General features: G+C 47.6%; 2 protein-coding genes across 2 annotated transcripts; one reads left to right on the forward strand and one right to left on the reverse strand.

Moving 5' to 3' along the window:
* The first annotated feature begins 1537 nt into the window (after positions 1-1537).
* Positions 1538-5556, forward strand: IL17B (interleukin 17B). Its single transcript, XM_066618395.1, has 3 exons — positions 1538-1558; positions 2575-2897; positions 5310-5556. The coding sequence occupies exons 1-3, from the start codon at positions 1538-1540 to the stop codon at positions 5554-5556; spliced, it is 591 nt and encodes a 196-aa protein (XP_066474492.1).
* Positions 5557-9029: 3473 nt separating this feature from the next.
* Positions 9030-18771, reverse strand: PCYOX1L (prenylcysteine oxidase 1 like). The gene is made up of 6 exons (XM_066616051.1): positions 18533-18771; positions 16122-16328; positions 15307-15481; positions 14902-15113; positions 14591-14731; positions 9030-9884 (listed from the first exon to the last, which is right to left on the reverse strand). Exons 1-6 carry the CDS (start codon positions 18642-18644, stop codon positions 9226-9228), a joined length of 1506 nt encoding a protein of 501 aa, XP_066472148.1. The 5' UTR covers positions 18645-18771; the 3' UTR covers positions 9030-9225.
* Positions 18772-20003: the final 1232 nt, after the last annotated feature.

Here is a 20003-nt window from a genome sequence, read left to right on the forward strand (position 1 = left end):
AGCCTCAAAGGGAAATAATCAACTCATTATTAAACTAACTACTTGCAGAGGCCTCAGATTTATAAAGTTAAGTCAACAGAAGTCAAACAAAATTTCAAGTACTTTACAGTTATTACAAATTGTTTCCAAGTCAACTACTCTCTTGATCTCCATGTTTCAGTCATTTTCTTTTTTTTTGAACTATCTGTGTCTCATTTTCAATAAGGTGATGCCAGCAAGGCACTCTAGATATCAATTACCAAAATGAATATTGTAAGCTCCTGGAAAGTTGATCTCCTGCTTCTACTTCTGAAGCAAGATATTATTTGATGAGTATAGACAATGCAACTCACTGCAGGGAGCCTACAATGTCCACAGCAGGAAAGTATATCGTTTTGGAAATTGCCTGTAACACAGGCTTTTCCAACAAGTGAATAAGGTCAAACACTGCTCCCTCGTTCATTCCTTTTTGACAAAGTGCTGGCCCAAGAATCAGGACAGTAGTAAAATCAGAATTTGTCATTGAGGATATTATTGAGTCTTGGCTAGCATAGCACTCATTATAAATCAGTGCTAGTGCAATGAAATCCTCTCCAATAATTTTCTGTTGTTTTTCTTTCTTCCAGGTTGCAGGTCCTTCTGATTTTCTACCCTTAAAACAGATTTTTGGACAACTTCTTCATCACCCTCCCACCCCTCAAAGTAACTTCACTACTTCCCTTTTCTTCCTTGATCAATGAAAACCAGAACAAGGGTATTCTGTGCCTCTTTGAACAGCACCAAGATTATTTGAGGGACTCGAATAAATATGGAAGCAAAAGGAGATGTCACTGACTTTGTGTTCCTGCTTCTCCACCTCATCACTGCACGTTCATGCATTTCTAAGCTGTAGAGGAAGAGCAGCCCCTTCCATTTTGCTCCTGTCTGTAACTGGCCCCTGTATGGCTATCCCAGAGTACCTTTCAAAACTCTGGTATTTCTAATTGCTTTCCTGAGGGAGGATGGGGAAGAGACTTTGGAGGAGCTGGACAATCCAGCACTATTCAGGAACCCACCCACTCAAATCCTCCCAGAACACACAGAAAACCCTGGTCTCATCCTCAGCCTAGTAGAGAAACACTCTTCACAGCTTATTGAGATCAGCACCAAATGGCTGTTCCTCTTCCCTCAGCTGCTTGGAAATCCCTCCATCACGCAGGGAAAAGGTCTGCCCACTGTGGAAATGGTCTCTTCTGCAAGCTCCAGTCGGCTTCCCCCTGGGTCCGCCAAGCAGGTGTTTAAGGCAAGCCTAGCCTGTGGACACAATGTGTGCTGCTGGCCCCAGGGGAAACCACTGTGCCTGCTGGGGAGGCAGCAGACAGCGCCAACCGTCGTCCCTTCTGTCAACAGCCTTGCTGGCACTCTGGGGAAGTTTCTTGGTGCCAGGCAGGCCCACCTCCCTGGTGATGAAGAGATTAAGGGTTGCTGCCTTCCTTTTAAAGCGCCCAGCCCACCTCAGTCCCGTCATTCTGCAGCAGAGGGAGGCAACTGCAGAGTCCTTGCTCACCCACCCGCTGAGATGGAGTGGGCTCCAAGGCTGGTAGGTGCTTGGCCTTCTTTGTGCCTCCTTTATTTACTTTCTATTTATTAATGGCCTGTCAGAGTTGTTTGCTTTGGGAAGTGTAAACTTTGCCTGGGTGAGCTATTGCTTTCAGTACCTGGCATGGAAGAGACAAAACAGCCTCCCAGAAAAAGAGAGAGAGAGAGAAAAAACAAACCCCTAGAATGAACATGAAGGTTCTTATGTCATGGGGATTGTTCACCTCTGTGTAGAAAGCTCAACTTATGTCCCATCTGAAAGCACCCACCCAGGAGGAAGCAGCTGGCCCGGCATAAGGCAGCAGTCTTGGGGGTTGCACGTGGCAGTTATTTAACGTAGTGCTGTCGCTTCCCCATACCATAAGGCAGGAAGTGAACGGAATTGCTGAAAAGGAATGGGAAGGTCAGGTAACAAGCCCATGCAGCAAAATATAGCAGGATCACCTTACAAATCATCTTGTATTACATGGAGCCTCTTTACCAGTGTGCATTTCGTGAACCACCTTTTTGTAAAGAGTTCTAGCAACTCAAGCTAGAACTCAAGTTTGTACCTCTGGGTATGTGCAGAATCCTCCCCCCCCCCCCATCATCATTAAGGGTAATGAGAGTTTGAATGTGATATAGTGGCTTGGTTGAGGAAGAAATTAAATTAATGTTCAGCTATGGAGCTCCCAAAGTGACTAATCCCCAGCTCTCAGCCTAACCTACCTCACACGCTTGTTATGAGAATAAATGGAAATAATCCCCTGAGCTCCTATGAATATCCCTGGGATGGCTCCTATTTCTCTTCAGATATCTTCTAACAAATATCCCTTTCTAATTTTGGGGCCAGTGACCTGGGAGCTGGTTATGTGTGATCCTTGCCCTGCTCAACCCTCACTGGACTCTCTGCCTTCTCCATCCCTTACCTGGTTTCTTCTTCAATGGCAGCACACCGTCCTCTCTCCCAGCACTGCCCAAGTGATCTTCAAAGAGATATGCCCATGACTTGACCGGTTTGCCTTCTTCCCTTCCCAGGTGGTTTTCTGTGCTCTCTGCATTTCCTTCACAATAGACAATGTGACAGAAGCAAAAGAGCAAAGCAAAGGCACAAAAGGAAGGAAGAAGGGCTCAGCAAAGGTCAAAGACCAACGTTTGAGGGCTCAGGAATCCTCACCGGACCCACTGCTGAGAGTCAACCCAGGGACTACAGACTACACTCTAGTGGAGGATTATGAGCAAAGCATCCTGGAGATGGTTAACCAGCTGCGGAACAGCTCTGAGCCCCTGGACAGCAAGTGTCAGGTCAACCTGAGATTCTGGATGTCCAACAAGAGGAGTTTGTCTCCTTGGGCCTACAGGTGAGATACAGCAGGACCCCACCACTGGGGTTGTTACACAGTGGTATTGTGGTGAGCCAATGAAGCTGTTGCCATGTGGAGATGAGAGAGAAGCAAGGCATAGAATCTGTGCACCTGACATTAACACATCCTCAGGTATCTCATGGGCCGACACTGAAACAAACAGCCCTGGAATAGGTAGTTTGCTGCCACCAGAAAGGGAAAACCAAAAAGTAGGGGGGTTGCCTCCTACACCCTTCCTCCTATTTGGGGGGAGCCCAATTACCAGAGGGCAATCAACATAAAAGCCAGTTGCTAAAGAAGGAGTCAACTGACCTGGCCAATCCCCGCTCCTCTGCATACATACCAAGCACATGTTCACAACTGATAATAACGATGTCGGACTTAAGTACAAAACAAATAAAGTACAAATCCTGGCACCTAAACTGTACTTAGGGGAGCTGGTGTACACAGAAGACACCCACTTACTCTCTAGTAAGTACAGCAACAGAGGATTCCTTGGAGAATGAGAGTAGTCAGTGATAACAACTGTAATTTTAGCAAGATGCATTAAGTTGGTGCTTTGTAAAGTGTGGGTCTCAAACCACTAGTGGGTCACGAGCCCAGCACAGTGGATTGTGATCTGGGCCCTCCCTCCCGCCTCTTAGGCTGGTTTGGGTACAAATTGGAGCCATTCCAGAAGCCCCAGTACTTACTGGAACCTCTGGAGGCCTCTCCCAGTCTGGCAACCCACTCTGCAGGCCTCAGAAGTGTCCGTAAGCCCCTTCTGATTTGCTTCCAAGAACAGGAATTGGCTTATGGAGGCTTATGAGGGTCATTCTGGGGCCAGAAGCATCACAAGACTGCAGAAGTGGGTCATGGTGCTGCAATGTTTGGGAACCCCTGCATTAAAAAATTTATTTTGCCAACCTTCAGCAGTTTAACAACATGGGGGCAGGGGGGGGGGCTTTGCTTTTGCATAGCATCCCTGCTTTCTCTGCTGAGCATTATTGTATTCATTTGATCCAACTTTTGCTTCATGTCCATCAAGCTGAATGTAGATATTTCCATCAGCCTTCTTGTACTTTTCTACCCCACTCCCCTTTTCCCAGTTGTTTTATTTCTCTTTCCTATGGATCTTTCAGAAACTAGTTATATTTTGACTCTTCATATCCATGGATAATTCAGTGGGGTTGTCACATCTTTGTGCTCCACAGACTCTACTGTGGTTTTGATTTTTAATAAGAATTCCTGGGTTCAATGCTTTCTGGGAAGGGGGGGTCTCCCCCTCCCCCCATGGCCTGCCTCTCCTGTAACCTAGGATGGTGACAGCAGGGCCTAGGAGAGGGGGGGTAAAGGGGGTAATTTGTACCCTGTCCCAGAGTCAGAAAGGGAGCCCAGGAGCCCAAGGGGGGGGGGTGTCCCAGAAATGTGCTGGGATCTTTCATTTCCCATTCTCACCCAGGCTAACTGTCCACATGGGATTCTGGGGGCATTACCATGGGCACAAGCCATACACACCAGGCCCAGGAATGCATACATTCCTTAATGCTGTCACATCTGGAAGGAAACTGACCTGTACAGTAGCTCTTAGGCTTGTGGATCTGCTTGCCATGAAGGAGTGTAGAGAAGCTCAGCGACACAGCTGTGGGATTGCAGCTGCTGCAGAAGTCAGTTTTAGCGTATACAGGACACTCTCCATTCTACTGTGAGCCTAAATACAATGATACTAATCTTCTACAATGTCTTTCTATATTTCAAATACTTTAGAGAGACTTAGGAGTGTGTTTGGTTTTCCATATTACTGTATATAGCTGCCAATGCCAGGCAGGCAGACAGACCTGAGCTCTGCATTCGGAAGACCAGACCTGGGCTCCAAAGATTATTCCGGCAATTGCCACTTTCCCCCTGCTTGTTTTGCCCCCATTCTGCCCACTCCATTGCCAACCCCTTCTGTTTCACCTCCTTCCTATTTGGGAAGGGCCCCAAAAGAAACATTGTTCCCCCTGATAAAATTCCTCTCAGAGACCCTGGGTGGCAGCCCATAGAAAATAGTTTCCTACTTTCAGCTGCTGATCCAATAGAAAGAAGGTAGGTAGCAAGAAAGTGTGTGTGTGCACTTTAACCACAATGCACTACTCTCCTTGGTCGGCCTGTCCTCTCCCAGTACCTCCCTTGAAAACGTAAGACCCAAGAGGTTATAATAAGAGCACTCACAAGCCCTCCCACATTTTGGGCCTCACTCAGAGGATTCATAGCTCAATGGAGTGCACTTACATGTGTTGCTAAAGATGACACATTGAGTGGCTAATGCTACCCTATGTTCTGAAATGGCATAAGGTTCTGAATCCTGTCTGGGCCTTGCTTTCCTACCCCCACTTGCTATCTACATGAACATGCCCATTCTTCTGACCTCAGCACATTTTCCTTCAGGATAAACCACGATGCAGCCCGGCTCCCGGTTGACATCCCAGAAGCACACTGCCTGTGTGCAGGATGCATTAATCCTTTCACCATGCAGGAAGACCGCACCATGGTCAGCATTCCCATCTATAGCAAGATCCCAGTACGCCGTCTGCTGTGCGAGCCAAGTAAGCCTCACAGGAAGAAGAAAAGGTGTCACAAAGAGTACAGGATGGTTATGGAGACTATTGCTGTGGGCTGCACTTGCATCTTTTGAAGACACATGGAGAACAGGCTTCTCTTATCCTTGCTTTAGGTCCCAACGGGTTAGTACTGTTCCTGCATACCACCCTCTCTTGCATGTTCTGGTTACCAATGGTTCATCCCTCTCAGGACATGACCTTCCTGCCGGGAAGAGACAAGTCAGTGCGCATTTGCACGTGTTGTGTTTCTGAAACCCATCTTTCCTATCATCCTATCATCATCATCACTAGCTTGGCAATGCCTCATCCACGGCAAGCCACCTGTCTGTTGGAAATTTCTGCACCCCACATAAGTGCTTCAGAGTCTGTACTAAGAAAGAGTGTCTCAGTTAACCTTAAACTGAATCTGCAGAGATTTGTCCACAGCCACATTTATTTTGTGCTACCAGTTTCTGTCTTCACCAAGCATGCATACATGCTTGCTCAGGAGTTTACCAGAGAAGAACTATCTTGGCATACAAGAGTAGAAGCTGGCTGATAGGCAGAGCAAGGCAGCTGCACCCACACAGGTGTAAAGGACTCCAATTTACATCCCCTCCTTGTTGGTGCTGCAGTCTATTGGAATTTGTCATTCTTGCAAAATATCCAGCTTACAGGCTGCCTTTGTGGTGTACTCATCATCTGAAGGCTGCAGTCAGGTATGACAGTATTTAGACCCGGAGAACATCAACATTCTAAGAAGATGTTTATGCTGACCTCCTCCTCCTCCTCCAGCAGCACCACTGAAATAGAGAAATAACCTTCTTACAGCCCAATCCTGCCACCGATACAGCAACACCAAAATGGGTACCACTGTATACTGGGGGGGGGGCAGTCATAGAGGTATCCTGTTGTAAAGGAACATTTGTTCTCTAACCCAGGAATAAGCCTTCGTGGCTTACGGAGTGGTCTGCTCAGATCTGTGTTAGCAAAATTGGTGGTTCAGGTCTGTGTGGTGGAATCAGCTGATGAACCCACCTCCTTCCTGGAGCTTATCCACCCTTCCGCTGCCCTTGACATTGTCCCGTTTTGCCCTCTGCCTGCCCCCATTGCTGACTTGTTCCACCCTCCCCTGTCCTGCTTCCCCCACTGGCTTACCCTTGTTGGCAGGCTTGAGACGATCCACTAGTGCACAAGAGGCCACTTCCACCTCTTCGTTGGTGCTCCTTCGGCAGAATACTTTACCCACTGTTGGAGTGATTTTTATGACTGCCATAAGGCAGTTTGTGCTGGCAGAGCATGCATTTCACCGGCATGCAGCCCCAATAATATTGGGTTGTTAAACACCATTTGCATCAGCAGCTTAAGGCCAAAAGGTCAGAGTAGACCATTCACTCTTTGACTACAACTCCACTGCCTTTCACATGGAAGTAAAAGGCAAATCTGCTCTTGACATTCTTAAGTGACTGGGGAAAATGAGAGGTCTTTCCTTTCACAACTTCTTGGCAGGCTATTGTTCACCATACAAAGTTATCAAGAAAAGACCTTATCTTCACACCAAGTGGTTCTATGAGTAGTGCTGGAAGCCCTGATAGGGTCTTGGTAGCGACAGGAAACTTGGTTGAGGACTAAGAGAGCAAGGCGCTGTGGCACCAAAACTAGCAGCAGCAGAAGGCAGCAAGAGAAACCAAGGCAAGTCAGAATGCATCTCACCATACATATGCATCCCCTTGCCCAAGTTATGGCCATAGCCATTTGAAAGGCTCCTAGTTTTGCATAGCCACTATCCATGCACTGCTGCCAGGAGCTGAGGGCTCTGGAGCAAAACCTGGTACTGGACCCCTAATAGTGCCCACTGATGGTGCACTGGGTACTACTGCTGCCACCACTGCAAATGACATTGAGGGTTATGGGGGTGAGCTGACTAGATAGGCCGTCTGACTGCTGTAGGCCCTTGGCCAGTGCCCAATCTGGCTAACCACTGCAAATCATGCAATATTCTTCTACACTGTGAAAAGTCATGGCTAAGTGATAGAATGCACATTGTTTGGATGCATTCTATCCAATCCAAACCTATTGGAAGGCTCTCAGCAGAACTCTTGGTACCTCCAGTTAAAGGAGTTCAATAGCAGAGGTCAGAAAGAAACATCCTGGCCTGATTGGTGAACTTTAAATAGGTACCACCAAAGCGAAGTACTGCATTGATGGACCAATGTTCTGATTCAATTTAAAGCAGTTTCATAGGAAATACAATGAATATAAAATAATGATGCTGACTCACAGGAGGCAATGCCAATATACTTAGAACACAAAGTGGAGCAAACAACACTGAAGGCCTCACCCCCATTATGAAGCATCATGTTTATTTTGAAGAGATTGCCTTCGTACCAGAACATCACAGCAGCAGGGAGCATAACCTGATCGGTTTACTTTCTATCTGCTTCAGTTGCTCAGTTCTTCATAAGAAAACAACAAACAGGCACTCAACACAGCTGGAGAACTTTATTAGAGGTTAAGGAGAGTCACATGGCCAGAGCCTATTGCCCTTTCCTTTCTGGAAAACAGGAGCAATTTATTGAAAATTGTGCTCAAGAGACAGCTTTGCTATTGGACAATAATAGGAGTTCATCACCTTGTTTCACAGTCTTTAATCAAAGTTCTTTCTATCCATATACATGTACAACCTTAACCAATGGACTAAGATTGCCTTTCAGCCAGAATGTCAGGGTGGCAGCTTCACAAATTCATTGCACTTGTGACTAACTGCCCCAAGTCATCCCTTTACCATGTAATAGTAGTTTTGAGTGTGCATGGCTCAAAAAGCAGTATGAGAGGAGCATTTGAGGATTAGGACCAGCTAGAATAGGGCTCCAAGTCTATATAACAAGTGTTTCCAGTTCAGAAACAACAGATTTCTATGAACATAGAGGGGGAAGGGAACATGCTCCATATCATTGATCTGGAAAGAGCTTCCACTCTCACCCTCCACGATACACAAAAGGCAAGGAAATGTTAGCTGCAGGGATTTGTGGTTATCAGGGCATGGTTATGTTTTTTCACATATGTACAGACAGAAGGGGACAATCGGATGTTAAACCTGACGAATGGCTAATGAAGGTTCCAACTACAGCTCTCTGGTTTTGACCACATTTAGAAGCTAGCTTATGGGGATGGGCAACAAAGCAAAGGAAGAACATTGTTTGGGATGGTCATACAACAGGAGTATTGCAGCAGTAGGAGTCTCACAGAAAAGATCCACCCCCCACCTCAAAGGGCCTGTAGCATGGAGGCCTAGCCATGAGGAGGAAGTCCAGCCCAAAGTAACAGGCAGTAGCTGTGGCTGTGGTGAAGGCAACAAAGGAGTCATTCCTCTGACAGATTCTTTACTAAGAGAAAGCTTGCCAAGCGATGTGCAACAGCACTGTACAGCTACAGCCCAGCAGCTCAGGAAGCACTTTACCTGAAGAGAAAAATCAGCTCTGACTTTGCCTGTGGGATTAGCTGAGAGGCAGTTCAATACCGACCAGCTCAAATCCCTTCCAAAATTGTCTCAGGATACAGGAAGTACATTAGCTTACAAACTCTCTGAAGCGGGGACGGGGAAGAGATGCACTTGCTGCAGACAATAAATGTATAGGGATGTATAACCTTGTCCTCTGTTTACCTCCCCACTACAACTCCAGTGCATTCCTTTCAGTATCCCTACCCTTGCATCCCATAGTGGAGAAGGTCCTGGAAAGTCTCTTCTAGTCATGCTTTTACATTCACAGCTCAGTCTTCACTTTGTGCATGAGGTCCTTCTGGTCTATTTTCTCAAGGTCATGATACCAGAGGTTGTAAGCTAGAAGAGCCACATTTTTGGCTGCCACAGCAGCCATCTCCACTGAGCTGGCTACCCACTCCATGCTGTTGAGGTAGTAAAGGTTGTCGTGGAGAATAATGGGTGGGAGAGTCTTGGCCGATTTGAAGGACGGATAGGCTTGCCATTCTGTCACCTGGACAGAGTAGTACGAACGGAACAGGATCTTCAACTCCTGTTTCTCTAGGGGATGCTGAGAGAGGACTCGCCATACGGCAGCCTCTTGAGGCTGCTTTCGCCTGAAGGTACCAGTTATATTGACTGGACAAATGTTATCCATGGAATTGAAGAAAAGGGTGGGGGAGTCAGTGGTGAGGACACTGGCAAAAGGGAAGAGCTTTGGATCTGGGAAGCCAAAATAAGAGGAGTTGAGGTAGCCATGGATGATGGAGGCAACAGTGGTGTGAAAGGTTCCTGGAAATTCAGCAATAGGAGGGTCAAAGTTCTGAAAACTGATGTTGTTCTTGCTGTCATGCAATTGTGTGGCAATGACCACTATGTCATAGAAGCTAGAACCTTGGCCTTCCTCATCCTCATAGTGCACCTGGTAGAAGGTTTTTCCTTCTGGAAAGAGGCAACAGAGAGAGAAAGCAAAACAGTGACTCAGACAACCATCATATCCAAGCAAGCAAGACCTAAAGACAGATAGGCTTCTCTATATGATGCAATTAGAACATAAGAACAGCCTCACTGGATCAGGCCATAGGCCCAACTAGTCCAGCTTCCTGTATCTCACAGCGGCCCATCAAATGCCCCAATCTATGCTTGGGTGTGGCAGTCAGAAGGCAAAGGGAGGTGAGTTCATTGTATTGTTCCTGTCAGAAGAGCACAGCAGACAAGACCTGGACACCAAGGAGCTGGTGCTTTTTATTCTCATCCTGTTGCTGTATCTTTATAGCTGCAGTTCTTCCCTTATTAGTTTTCCCATAAGTTGGTCCATACAGGGTTTAGGGAGCGGAGAGAGGGAAGGAAGGTTGAGGAGGGAACAGAAAGGAGGGCAAGCAAAGGAGTGAAAGGAGAAAGGGAAGCACAGCTTGTAACAGAAACTATAAGGAAAGAGACGACTTTTGGTGTTGTAAATTCAACTTTTGGTGTAAATTCAAATACTTTGTTGAATTTAGAATATTTGTATCTTGCCCCACATTTCTGCCCAATGTTGCATATATGCAACAGGGACCAAATGCGTACACCTGTGGGCTGGGCGGTAATGGGGTAACCTTACTTGCTGCATCTTACTATAGAGCAGTCACGCTCACACAAACTCTTCTTGCTGCTTTTTTTGTTTCCCCTTTCTCTTTTCTTTCTTACCTCTATTCTCTCATTCTTCTTGCTTCTTCTCCTTCCTGTCAACCAGGGCTCTCTACAGACATAAGAACATAAGAAGAGCCCCGCTGGATCAGGCCATAGGCCCATCTAGTTCAGCTTCCTGTATCTCACAGTGGCCCACCAAATGCCCCAGGGAGCACACCTGATAACAAGAGACCTGAATCCTGGTGCCCTCCCCTGCATCTGACATAGCCCATTTCTAAAATCAGGAGGTTGCACATACATATCGTGGCTTGTAATCTTTAAAGGATTTTTCCTCCAGAAACTTGTCCAATCCCCTTTTAAAGGTATCCAGGTCAGATTCCATCACCACATCCTGTGGCAAGGAGTTCCACAGACCAACCACATGCTGAGTAAAGCAATATTTTCTTTTGTCTGTCCTAACTCTCCCAACACTGGATTTTAGTGGATGTCCCCTGGTTCTGGTGTTATGTGAGAGTGTAAAGAGCATCTCTCTATCCACTTTATCCTTCCCCTGCATAATTTTGTATGTCTCAATCATGTTCCCCCTCAGGTGCCTCTTTTCTAGGCTGAAGAGGCCCAAACGCTGTAGCCCAGGGGTGCTCAATAGGTAGATCGCGATCTACCGGTAGATCGCGAGGCAAAATTAGTAGATCGCGGAGCCCTGTCTCTCCAAACTGTTAATATGTCAGTTTTGTCTAGTGACTAGACGAAACTGACATATTTAGCTGACACTAAACTGACACTGAAACTGACACTTTAGCTGCTCTTCAGGCATGCAGCAACAAAACTGACTAGACTCTAGTCAGTTTCATCAGTTTCGTGGCGCTGCATGCCGGTGGGTGGCAGCGGGAGGGGGAGCTGGGCTGCACTGGACTGAGGTGCTTCCTGGGGCTCCGTAGCAGAAGGGGGGAGGGGCAGGAGTTCGAGATGGAGTCGCTCTGATGGCGGTTGCCACAGGAGGCCCCGAGTGACCCTCCCCTTCCCTTCCAGTCATGCCTGGCCCAACCCAGCCCAGCCATGCCCGGCCCAGCCACCCCTGTAGGAGCCCCGAGGTAAGTGTTGCGGCTGCTGCCGCTCTCGGTCGGGGCTGACAGGTGAGACTACCCCCCTGGCCCCCCCGCCACTGCAGGAGGAGGGCCAGTGGGAGCAGTGTCTCCCCTGCCTGCCGCCTGCACGCGCAGCCCCTCTCCATGGAAACAGGGAAGCCCCCCACCCCTTCCGAGGAGGACCTGCGATGCCTCCCTCTCCCTGCTGGTCTCGGGGCGCAGCCACAAGGAGTTTTGGGGGCAGGGAGTGGGGAGCTCCTCCCCCCCGTAGTGCAGCAAGGCTGGGCATGTGCCTCTTGGGGGGACCTGTGGCTGCCCCCAGTATGTGGGGTGGGGAGAGAGGAGAGGCCTCCCGTGTGCTTCCAGAAGCATCTGGTGGGCCACTGTGGGGCACAGGAAGCTGGACTTGGTGGGCCTCCTCTGACCTGGTCCAGCAGGGGCTCCATACATCAAAGGGGGTGTCTGTCATACGCTTCCTTCCCCCCTGGTAGATCTCCGGGCCTTGCTGGGTTTCAAAGTAGCTCTCGAGCCAAAAAAGTGTGAGCACCCCTGCTGTAGCCTGTCCTCATAAGCCTTTCCTCATTCTACCATGACCCAAGTCTCCCCTTAGTTAACCCTCTCCCTTCCACAGGTCTCATGCTGCTTGTTGACTTTAATACTTCTTGGTCTCAATTAGTCAGGTGAAAGGCAAGACATGCAAAACTGACTAAAGACGAATAGAATGGCCAGTCAGGAAAACTCTCAAGCAAGCAAGTAAAGATAAAATCGGAAATTCAACATTGATGATCACAGATGGAAGCAATTCAAGGGAAGGACAAAACATCAAAGCAGAATGAAAAGAAATGCTAAATAGTATGGGTATATCTATTGGCACTGCAGCTTTTTACGGAAAAGGGTTCATTTACACGATGCATCAAATAGCTTTTGAGTATACAGTAAAGAAGAGTGATAAAATGTGAACTACAATAGATCCAGTTGATAACTTGTTGGTTCACAATAGTTCAGGAGGCAGCTAGCAGGGGATTATAAATGGCATGGTTCAAGCCTGTGAACTACAACACTTAATTTCAACAAATTAGATATGTCATGAACATCACTAGTGAAACTGAAGACAAATATGTGAGAGGGGATACCAAGAGGAAGGAAAGGGTGGGAGTAAGCTTTGATGTCCACCACTGAAGAATCCTCATTAAAAAAAACAATCTCTCTTTTCTATAGGAATACCTACCACGAATGAGCCCATAGCTGCGTAAGAAATATAAAGACTATAAAAGAAAATCAAACAACAAAAAAATGGTGTGGGTACTCAGGGAGAATGTCTTGCTGCCTGGCATTCATTACATCATAGAAAACATTCAACCTGTCATACTTGCACAGCCATATTTACACACAATTACAATACCAATAACACACTATCTAGGGGAAGTATCACAGGTTTCAAGATACAAAATATTGTATATTGCACTCCAGAGTCAATATCCTTGCAACAGTTGCAATATCCCTGCAACAGTAGAACAATTTAAAGGGAGATGAGCAGAACCTGGGCTCCCAGACATGAACCAGACCTTACAGGGACAGCCAAAGCAGGTCAGCTACCCCCTGGTCTGGGGTCTGTTGTCCTGTGGCTTTGGGTGGTCTGGCAGGCGTTCCAAGGCATCTGACTCTTCCCCCTGACTCCAGAGTAGCTATGAAAACTCAGTAGAAGAAGGGAGGGTAAGCCCTCCTGCATATCTGAAGGGCAGAACCAGTGTAGAACCAGGGTTCAACCTTATAGGTACAGCCGAAGCACTTCTGGTCTGGGGCCTAATGCTTGGTGGCCTAGGGGGCTGGGAAGGTGTTATGGGGCTCCTGACTCCCCCACCCCTTCCAAGTGCTAGGAAATCCCAGGATGAAAAGAGTATGAGCAGACTATGAAAATAGATGTGCATGTGTTTCTCATTTCTTGCATGATCAACCAAGCTTCTACATAGAAAGGCCCTGAAAGCCTTGTTCAGGTCTGACTTTTCCTACATTACACTGCTCCTTATCTACAGCCACATTCTGGTTGCTTCTTCACTTGCCTTTTTCAGGCCTTTTTAGTTTGACCACCTAAGGGTCAAACTACACACTGCGGTGTCTGCATAACAAGCCCTTATGTGTTTTTTTCCCACCGCTTTGGAGGGTATTACAAAATGGAAGCCAATGGAAAGCCTGCCAGCCTGCCACTAAAAACAGCATGTGGGAAAAGGCACAATTGGGATTGGAACCATGTTACAGGCTAAGTTTTTAAGCTTCCTGTCGTTTCACCCCATTTGATGTCCCCCATGTAATGCCCATCCCAAAAAAGCTAAGAACACAACACCACGTTATGTCATCATTATTACAACATGTAGTTTGGCCCCAAGGCTAGTTGTGGTTCCAACAGCAACAGAGTTTCATGAGTAGAGTGCACAGAATCAGGAAGTAATTGTTTTTAATTTCTACTGAGCTCCTAAATCATGGTCTGGTATCCTTTCCATCATTGTTTACCAGTCCTGAATCTTGTCTGGACTGAATCCAGTCCTGATTGCTGAAGGCAATCTCTGCTTCGTGGTTTCCCATGCATATCAACCAGGAATAGGAGAGGATTCAAAAAACTCATTTCTATTGAAATCCTGAACACACTTACATGGGAGTAGGTCCAAATGAACACAGAAACATACTGTTAACGTATTAAGTAAAATATGCTATGAATTTTAAAAAGGAAGTCTCCTGTGTTCAAAATTCCATACTACCCATATGGACATAGGAAGCTAGCCTATGAAATCAGACCACTGGTCTATCTAGCTCAGTACTATCTTCCCTAGCTGACAGCAGGGATCCAATGTTGCAGACAAAGAAAGCTCCCTAGATCCTTAGGTTATGTTTCCAGCCCCAGAAAAGAAGAGAGATATGGTTGTGTGAGAAGTGGCTCACCTGAGCTGTGCAGGGAGATAGCTGTCACAGTGGCCTGGATTATGTTGGCTTTTGTTAGCTTCAGCAAACCCGAGCACACCAGCTTGTTGCCACCTTCCACAGCCCACATGTTGCCCTGTGCCCCTGCTAGTGACATGGCCCCTGAAGAAAGAAATACAGAGAATATAGGTGATAAAAGCATAAACCGGTCATACAGCACCACTTGCTCTTTTAACGTTCCCTGCCCTGCCAAGTTCAATCAGTGGCTTATTTGAAGGAGGCCACTGATCTTCCTTGGTGGGTCCAGAGAAGTGACCGAGGCTGAGACTCACCTGCAAATGCAGGCACCAGCACTGACTGCCCATAGCTGGCTCGCAGAACGGCAACAATGACATCATCAATGAAGCGCTGTGTGACGCCCACATCCAGCAAGGACTCTGCCACAGAGCGATGTGTCATGTTGACAAAGGCATCACCACCCAACGAATGCAAGAGTTCCTCAAGACGAGAGAATGCATAACCATGGGCCTGGTACTTGTAGATTCTGCAGGACATAATGAGGAGGAAAATCATATGTTGTGACTTTCCAAGAGGCCTCATGCACCACCCGAGTTCTGTTCTGAATGTCCTCAGCATGGTGGGACATCACCTAAGTCCAGGGTATAAAGTAGAAGATGACAGATCATCCTATTTTCCTCCTGTTACTCAGAATTTCCACTCATTCCCCTTTTCCATACCTCATGAACTTCTCCATGACCTCCTCCACCCACATCTGCAGCCTCAGAAAGCTCATGCCATAGTGCCACCAGAGCCGGAAGAGGTTTAGTAGGTACCAGTCTGCCTCCTCCAGGACAAACTGCTCTCCACTAAAGATGGCGCTTTTTCCTGCCACTTCACGGCGGTGCTTCAACCCTACACAAGGGGGAGAAAGAATTGAAAGGTGCTTTAGTCATCTTCTCCATGGACTGGCAACTGACATTCTCTATTTACATTAGAAGTTATCAGGCAAGAAAGGAAGCCATTTGAAATCTCAGTCAAGACAATGCCTTGGAGCTAAACCAGCCAAAAAGATTTGGACCTTCCTTAATTTTCAAGGGGTAAAATGATACAGATCCAAAGAGGAACAAAAATTGTCCATATTATTTTGGTGTGACTTTATCACTTTGGACCAAATTATTCCTAACCAAGGGAATACGTGTGATACTATAAGAAATGACAGGAAACCTGGCTCATGCTCTGAGTGTATAAGACATATTCATCTTGCAAAAGCCTGTTGTAATGAATCCCTGTTTATTCCCTGATTTCTGGAAACTCCTAATCCCCCAGAAGCATCTATGCTGATCCAGAAGATGTATTGGAATTGCGGAAGATCTGGCGAGGAGGTAGATGTGGTGTCAGCAGTGGCCCCTTTAAGGGTAAGGCCTGATTTTAAGGGTGGTTTTCCCCCAGATAGGACCACTGTCCATCACACTACTTCAAAAAATAGGACATGAAATACGAAAACAAGCCCAAATGGAACGGTTTTCCATTTATTGGCTATGCCCGAACTCACCCAGCAGTTTAACAAAGTCCTGCAAGTGCAGGTTAAGGGAGTGGACAGAGGCTCCTCCACTTTCATACTGCTGCTTGTTGACCGTTACTGTGGCCAGGCGACCCCCCACCGTATCCTTCTCATACACGTCCAGCTGCACCTGAGGCCCAAAATGCTGCTGAAGGAAGTGGGCCACTGATGAGCCGCCTATCCCAGCTCCGACCACGGCTGTCAGGAAAAAGGGGAGAGGCAAATGTAAGACACAGCAGACCATGGATTCTCTGACCATTTGTCTCACTCCTCCGATGACAAGAGGGGTGCTCAACACCTACCATGAAAACAGTTCTTCAAAAGGAGCAAATGTTTTCCAGTCATTTGGTTCAATGCTTTCCACAGTTCTTTTGCAGAAAGAAAACTTTGCTATAAACATCAAGTAGCCCGGAGAGTTCTGCTGAATGCCACAGGAAGCTCTGACACCAAGCTCTCCACAGGGTTGAATTTCCCACATGCATGTACACAGTAGTTCCAACCTGTGCTTCCCAAGCAGCACTTCTGTGCCAAATCTGACATTCTGGATTTCACAGTGAATTCCTGCATTTACAGGCAAGCCCAAACCTCAGGCCAATTTGCATATGTCCACAAACATGTTGCAGTGACCAATAAATAAACAGAGAACAAATAAATAAATACAGGACAAGAGACCGTTGTGAGGGATTTTGACATTTGACTGATTCCAAAATGTATGTTTGTTTACAAAGTGGAGCCATAAGATTCAGCAATGGAAGAGACAGCAGATGAGTCATAGTTCTATATTGGGGAATCGATAAATGGAGAATCATTCTTGTCAGAGTGGATGTGACCCACTCCCAACAAGCAGCCACTGGTGATTAATCCCTAAATCACAGTCAATTTTGTCTCACCCTCTCCCTTCCCCCATCCCACTTTTGCTTGAACAGGGTCAAACTCTCAGGATACCTCGTAGAAAACATTAGCACCATTATAGCATGAAATGATGGAATTTGACAGTCAAAGGCAGCAATCCTATACACACTTACCTGGGAGTAAGTTCCATTAAACTCAGAGGGGCTTACTTCTGAGTAGACATGCTCAGGATTGCACTGTAAGTAAATTTGACACTGTGGAATTGGGTCTCAACAAATCATGAAAATGGTTAGAGCAGGTAATGGCCTCTTTTTAGGTGTTTGTTGATTTACACTTTAGTATTTATCACCAGCAACTGCTAGGTGTGGACAGAGAATGGCAGTCACCAGGTCTCTCTCTCTCTCTCTCTCTGCTCAAGAGCAGAAGTACTACAATAGGGGAGAAGAACAAAATTTCTGGGAGTGCAGACTATGACTACTACAGAAAGGGAACAGGGCAAAGGCTCCCTTTCCTTTGTGTAGGCAACCCTACACACCTTTACATGTGAGAAAATTCCATTACACATTGTGGGATTTACTGCTGAGTAAACATGTATCAGATTGCACTGCAACACAACATGACCAGGCCGAACAAAAGACAACTTTTAACCACCTTGAGTCCCTTAGGTATGGGAGAAAGGAGGGATAAAAATATATTAAATAAATAAATGGTTGCGGTGGTGGTTTTCTTACATTCAGCAGGGGAAGAGTAAGAGCCCAGTCCTGTGCATGTCTACTCAGAACCCATTACAGTCAATGGGGCTTACTCCAGGGAAGTGTGGACCCGACTGCAGCCGATTCCTTCCAGCACAGCATCCCTCCCAGTGGCTGTTGGTGAAATCTTCCTTGTGCTTCTTTTTCTAGAGGGTGATTCCTTTGGGGACAGGGAATCAATCTGATACATTTATTTTGCTACACAACCTGCTTTGAAAATACTTTTTTTTAAAATGTTGTCTTGCAAAGCAGTACACAATTATTAGAAATTAATGGCAATGATATCCTGCCTCGTTAGGGATCATGTGCATTACAAACAATCAAGCATCCAGGGGGGACTTCAGAGAGCATGCTGGAGATGTGGGACTGACAGGCAGAAGCAATGGCTTAGAGCCCAATCCTGTGCATGTCTACTCATTAGAGTCTCTACTCATTAGAGTCATTAGGTCTCATTAGAGTCAGTGGGGCTGACTCCAAGGAAAGTGTGGATAGTATTGGGCTGTCAGGCTACAATCCGATCCTCACTTTCCTGGAAGCAAGCCCCATTGACTAGTATGGGCCTTACTTCTGAACAGACATGCAGAGGCTCTGCATCTACCCCGGGGCAGTGCCAGCCTGGAGCCTGCCAGCTGAGCACCACCATGCTCATGCTTCCTCCTGCAGCGCTTCCGAGCGCGTTCCCAGCCACACAGCGGCGTGCGTGCGAGCGAGTGCCCTGCCGTGGCGGACGGGCGGCCTCGCACCGAGGGCTCCCTGCAGCCACTGCGAGCGAAGCGGCGACACCGGAGCAACGCCTACCTATTTTGCCAGGCGGAGCATCCCCTGCTGCAGCGGCCGAGGGCTCCGTCCACCTCACGCCTAGCGCTAGCCATATAAGGAGCCGGGCTGCCCAAGGAGGCAGCTCTGCCATCACGGTGGCAGCAGCAGCAGCAGGAGGAGGGAAGACGGCGGAGGAAGAGGCTGTGCCGAGCCAAAGCCACGCAATGGCATCGATGCCACTCAAGCTGCAAGGCAGGCGGCCCCCTCCGCTCCTGTAGCTTTCCACTGCTCAGCCAGGCGCAGCGTTCTACACAGCCCGGGGAGGGCAGCAGAGGCGGCCGCTCATTGGCTGCGGCGCTTCCTTTGTCCTGCGCGCGGCGGCCACTTCAGGCAGCGCACCGTGCGAGTCCCGCACAAGCGCGAGGGCGCTCGCGAGCTGTGGGGGGCGGAGGCGGGTCTCCCTCCTCGCAGAGCCCAAGCCCAGGCATGTCTACTCAGAAGTAAGTCCCATTTCAGTGAGTGGGGCTTACTCCCAGGTAAGTGTGTGGAGAGGTCTGCAGCCTGGCCGTGGCTTTCAAACCTTTGCTCACTTGCAGTGCAGAGTCCACCCAGCAGCAGCCGATGAGCTCCAGCACATGGCGGTGGCATCTTGGCTTTCCGCCACACCGGGTGCCCACATCTCTCAGGCTGGAGATGTTTCCTGAGGGGCGCTGACCTTGTCATGCATGACACCCCACTAAAGGGCCACAGAAGCCCCCTGTGCGGTTGTGCAACCAGTTTGGATGATGGCAGGATGGGTTGGAGCAGTGATTTTCAACCTTTTTTTGTCTCTTGGCACACTGATAGTGTGCTAAAATTGTCAAGGCACACCATCAGTTTTTTTTTTTACTATTGACAAGGCACATCATGCTGCTGGCAGGGGGTCACATCTCCAATGGCCCTACTAAGAAATTACCCTCCCCCAAGCACCCGTGGCACACCTGCAGACCATTCACGGCACACCAATGTGCCCTGGCACACTGGTTTAAAATGGCTCTGTTAGAGTCTGCCATCCATGGCTAATACAAATTTGCAAGTGCTGTGGATCTAGTTTGGCTGGGGGTCAGGTTGCAGCCTACACCCACTTCCCCAGCCCAGTGAACTCAGTAGACCTTATTTCCTAATAGATGCGCAAAGGATCCCACTTACATACCTCATCTCTCTCTTTTACACATCATTTGAAGCCGTTTACACAGGCAGGCAAATCCAAAACCACTATTTGCCAATGGGGTTTTATAATATTGTTCAGCGAGAGGAAGTCACAGAACTGACAGTCCACCAGATGTGGACTTCTTCACTATGTGATTACACATTCTGTCTGAACGCCTTCAAGATTCCACAGGCAACTGTAAATCAAGCCCAGGCAGGTTCTCAAGCTCTTATCCTTTCCTGCCAGCTGACCTCTCCACACTCCCCTACTCTCTCACCACTGCAGCTCACAAGTGACTCCATCCTCTCACAACAGGTTATA

Source organism: Tiliqua scincoides, chromosome 2, assembly GCF_035046505.1.
Source record: "Tiliqua scincoides isolate rTilSci1 chromosome 2, rTilSci1.hap2, whole genome shotgun sequence".
Lineage (NCBI taxonomy): Eukaryota > Metazoa > Chordata > Lepidosauria > Squamata > Scincidae > Tiliqua > Tiliqua scincoides.

Bases quoted from the DNA above. Each gene is read 5' to 3' on its own strand.
- PCYOX1L (XM_066616051.1), bottom strand. From the start codon at position 18,644: ATGGCAGAGCTGCCTCCTTGGGCAGCCCGGCTCCTTATATGGCTAGCG. The intron at 15,114-15,306 runs GTATGGAAAAGG...TATGTCCTGCAG, and splicing joins GTCATGGAGAAGTTCATGAG to AATCTACAAGTACCAGGCCC. The intron at 9,885-14,590 runs GTGAGCCACTTC...GCCTCTTTCCAG, and splicing joins TATCTCCCTGCACAGCTCAG to AAGGAAAAACCTTCTACCAG.
- IL17B (XM_066618395.1), top strand. From the start codon at position 1,538: ATGGAGTGGGCTCCAAGGCTG. The intron at 1,559-2,574 runs GTAGGTGCTTGG...TTCCCTTCCCAG, and splicing joins TGGAGTGGGCTCCAAGGCTG to GTGGTTTTCTGTGCTCTCTG. The intron at 2,898-5,309 runs GTGAGATACAGC...ATTTTCCTTCAG, and splicing joins TTGTCTCCTTGGGCCTACAG to GATAAACCACGATGCAGCCC.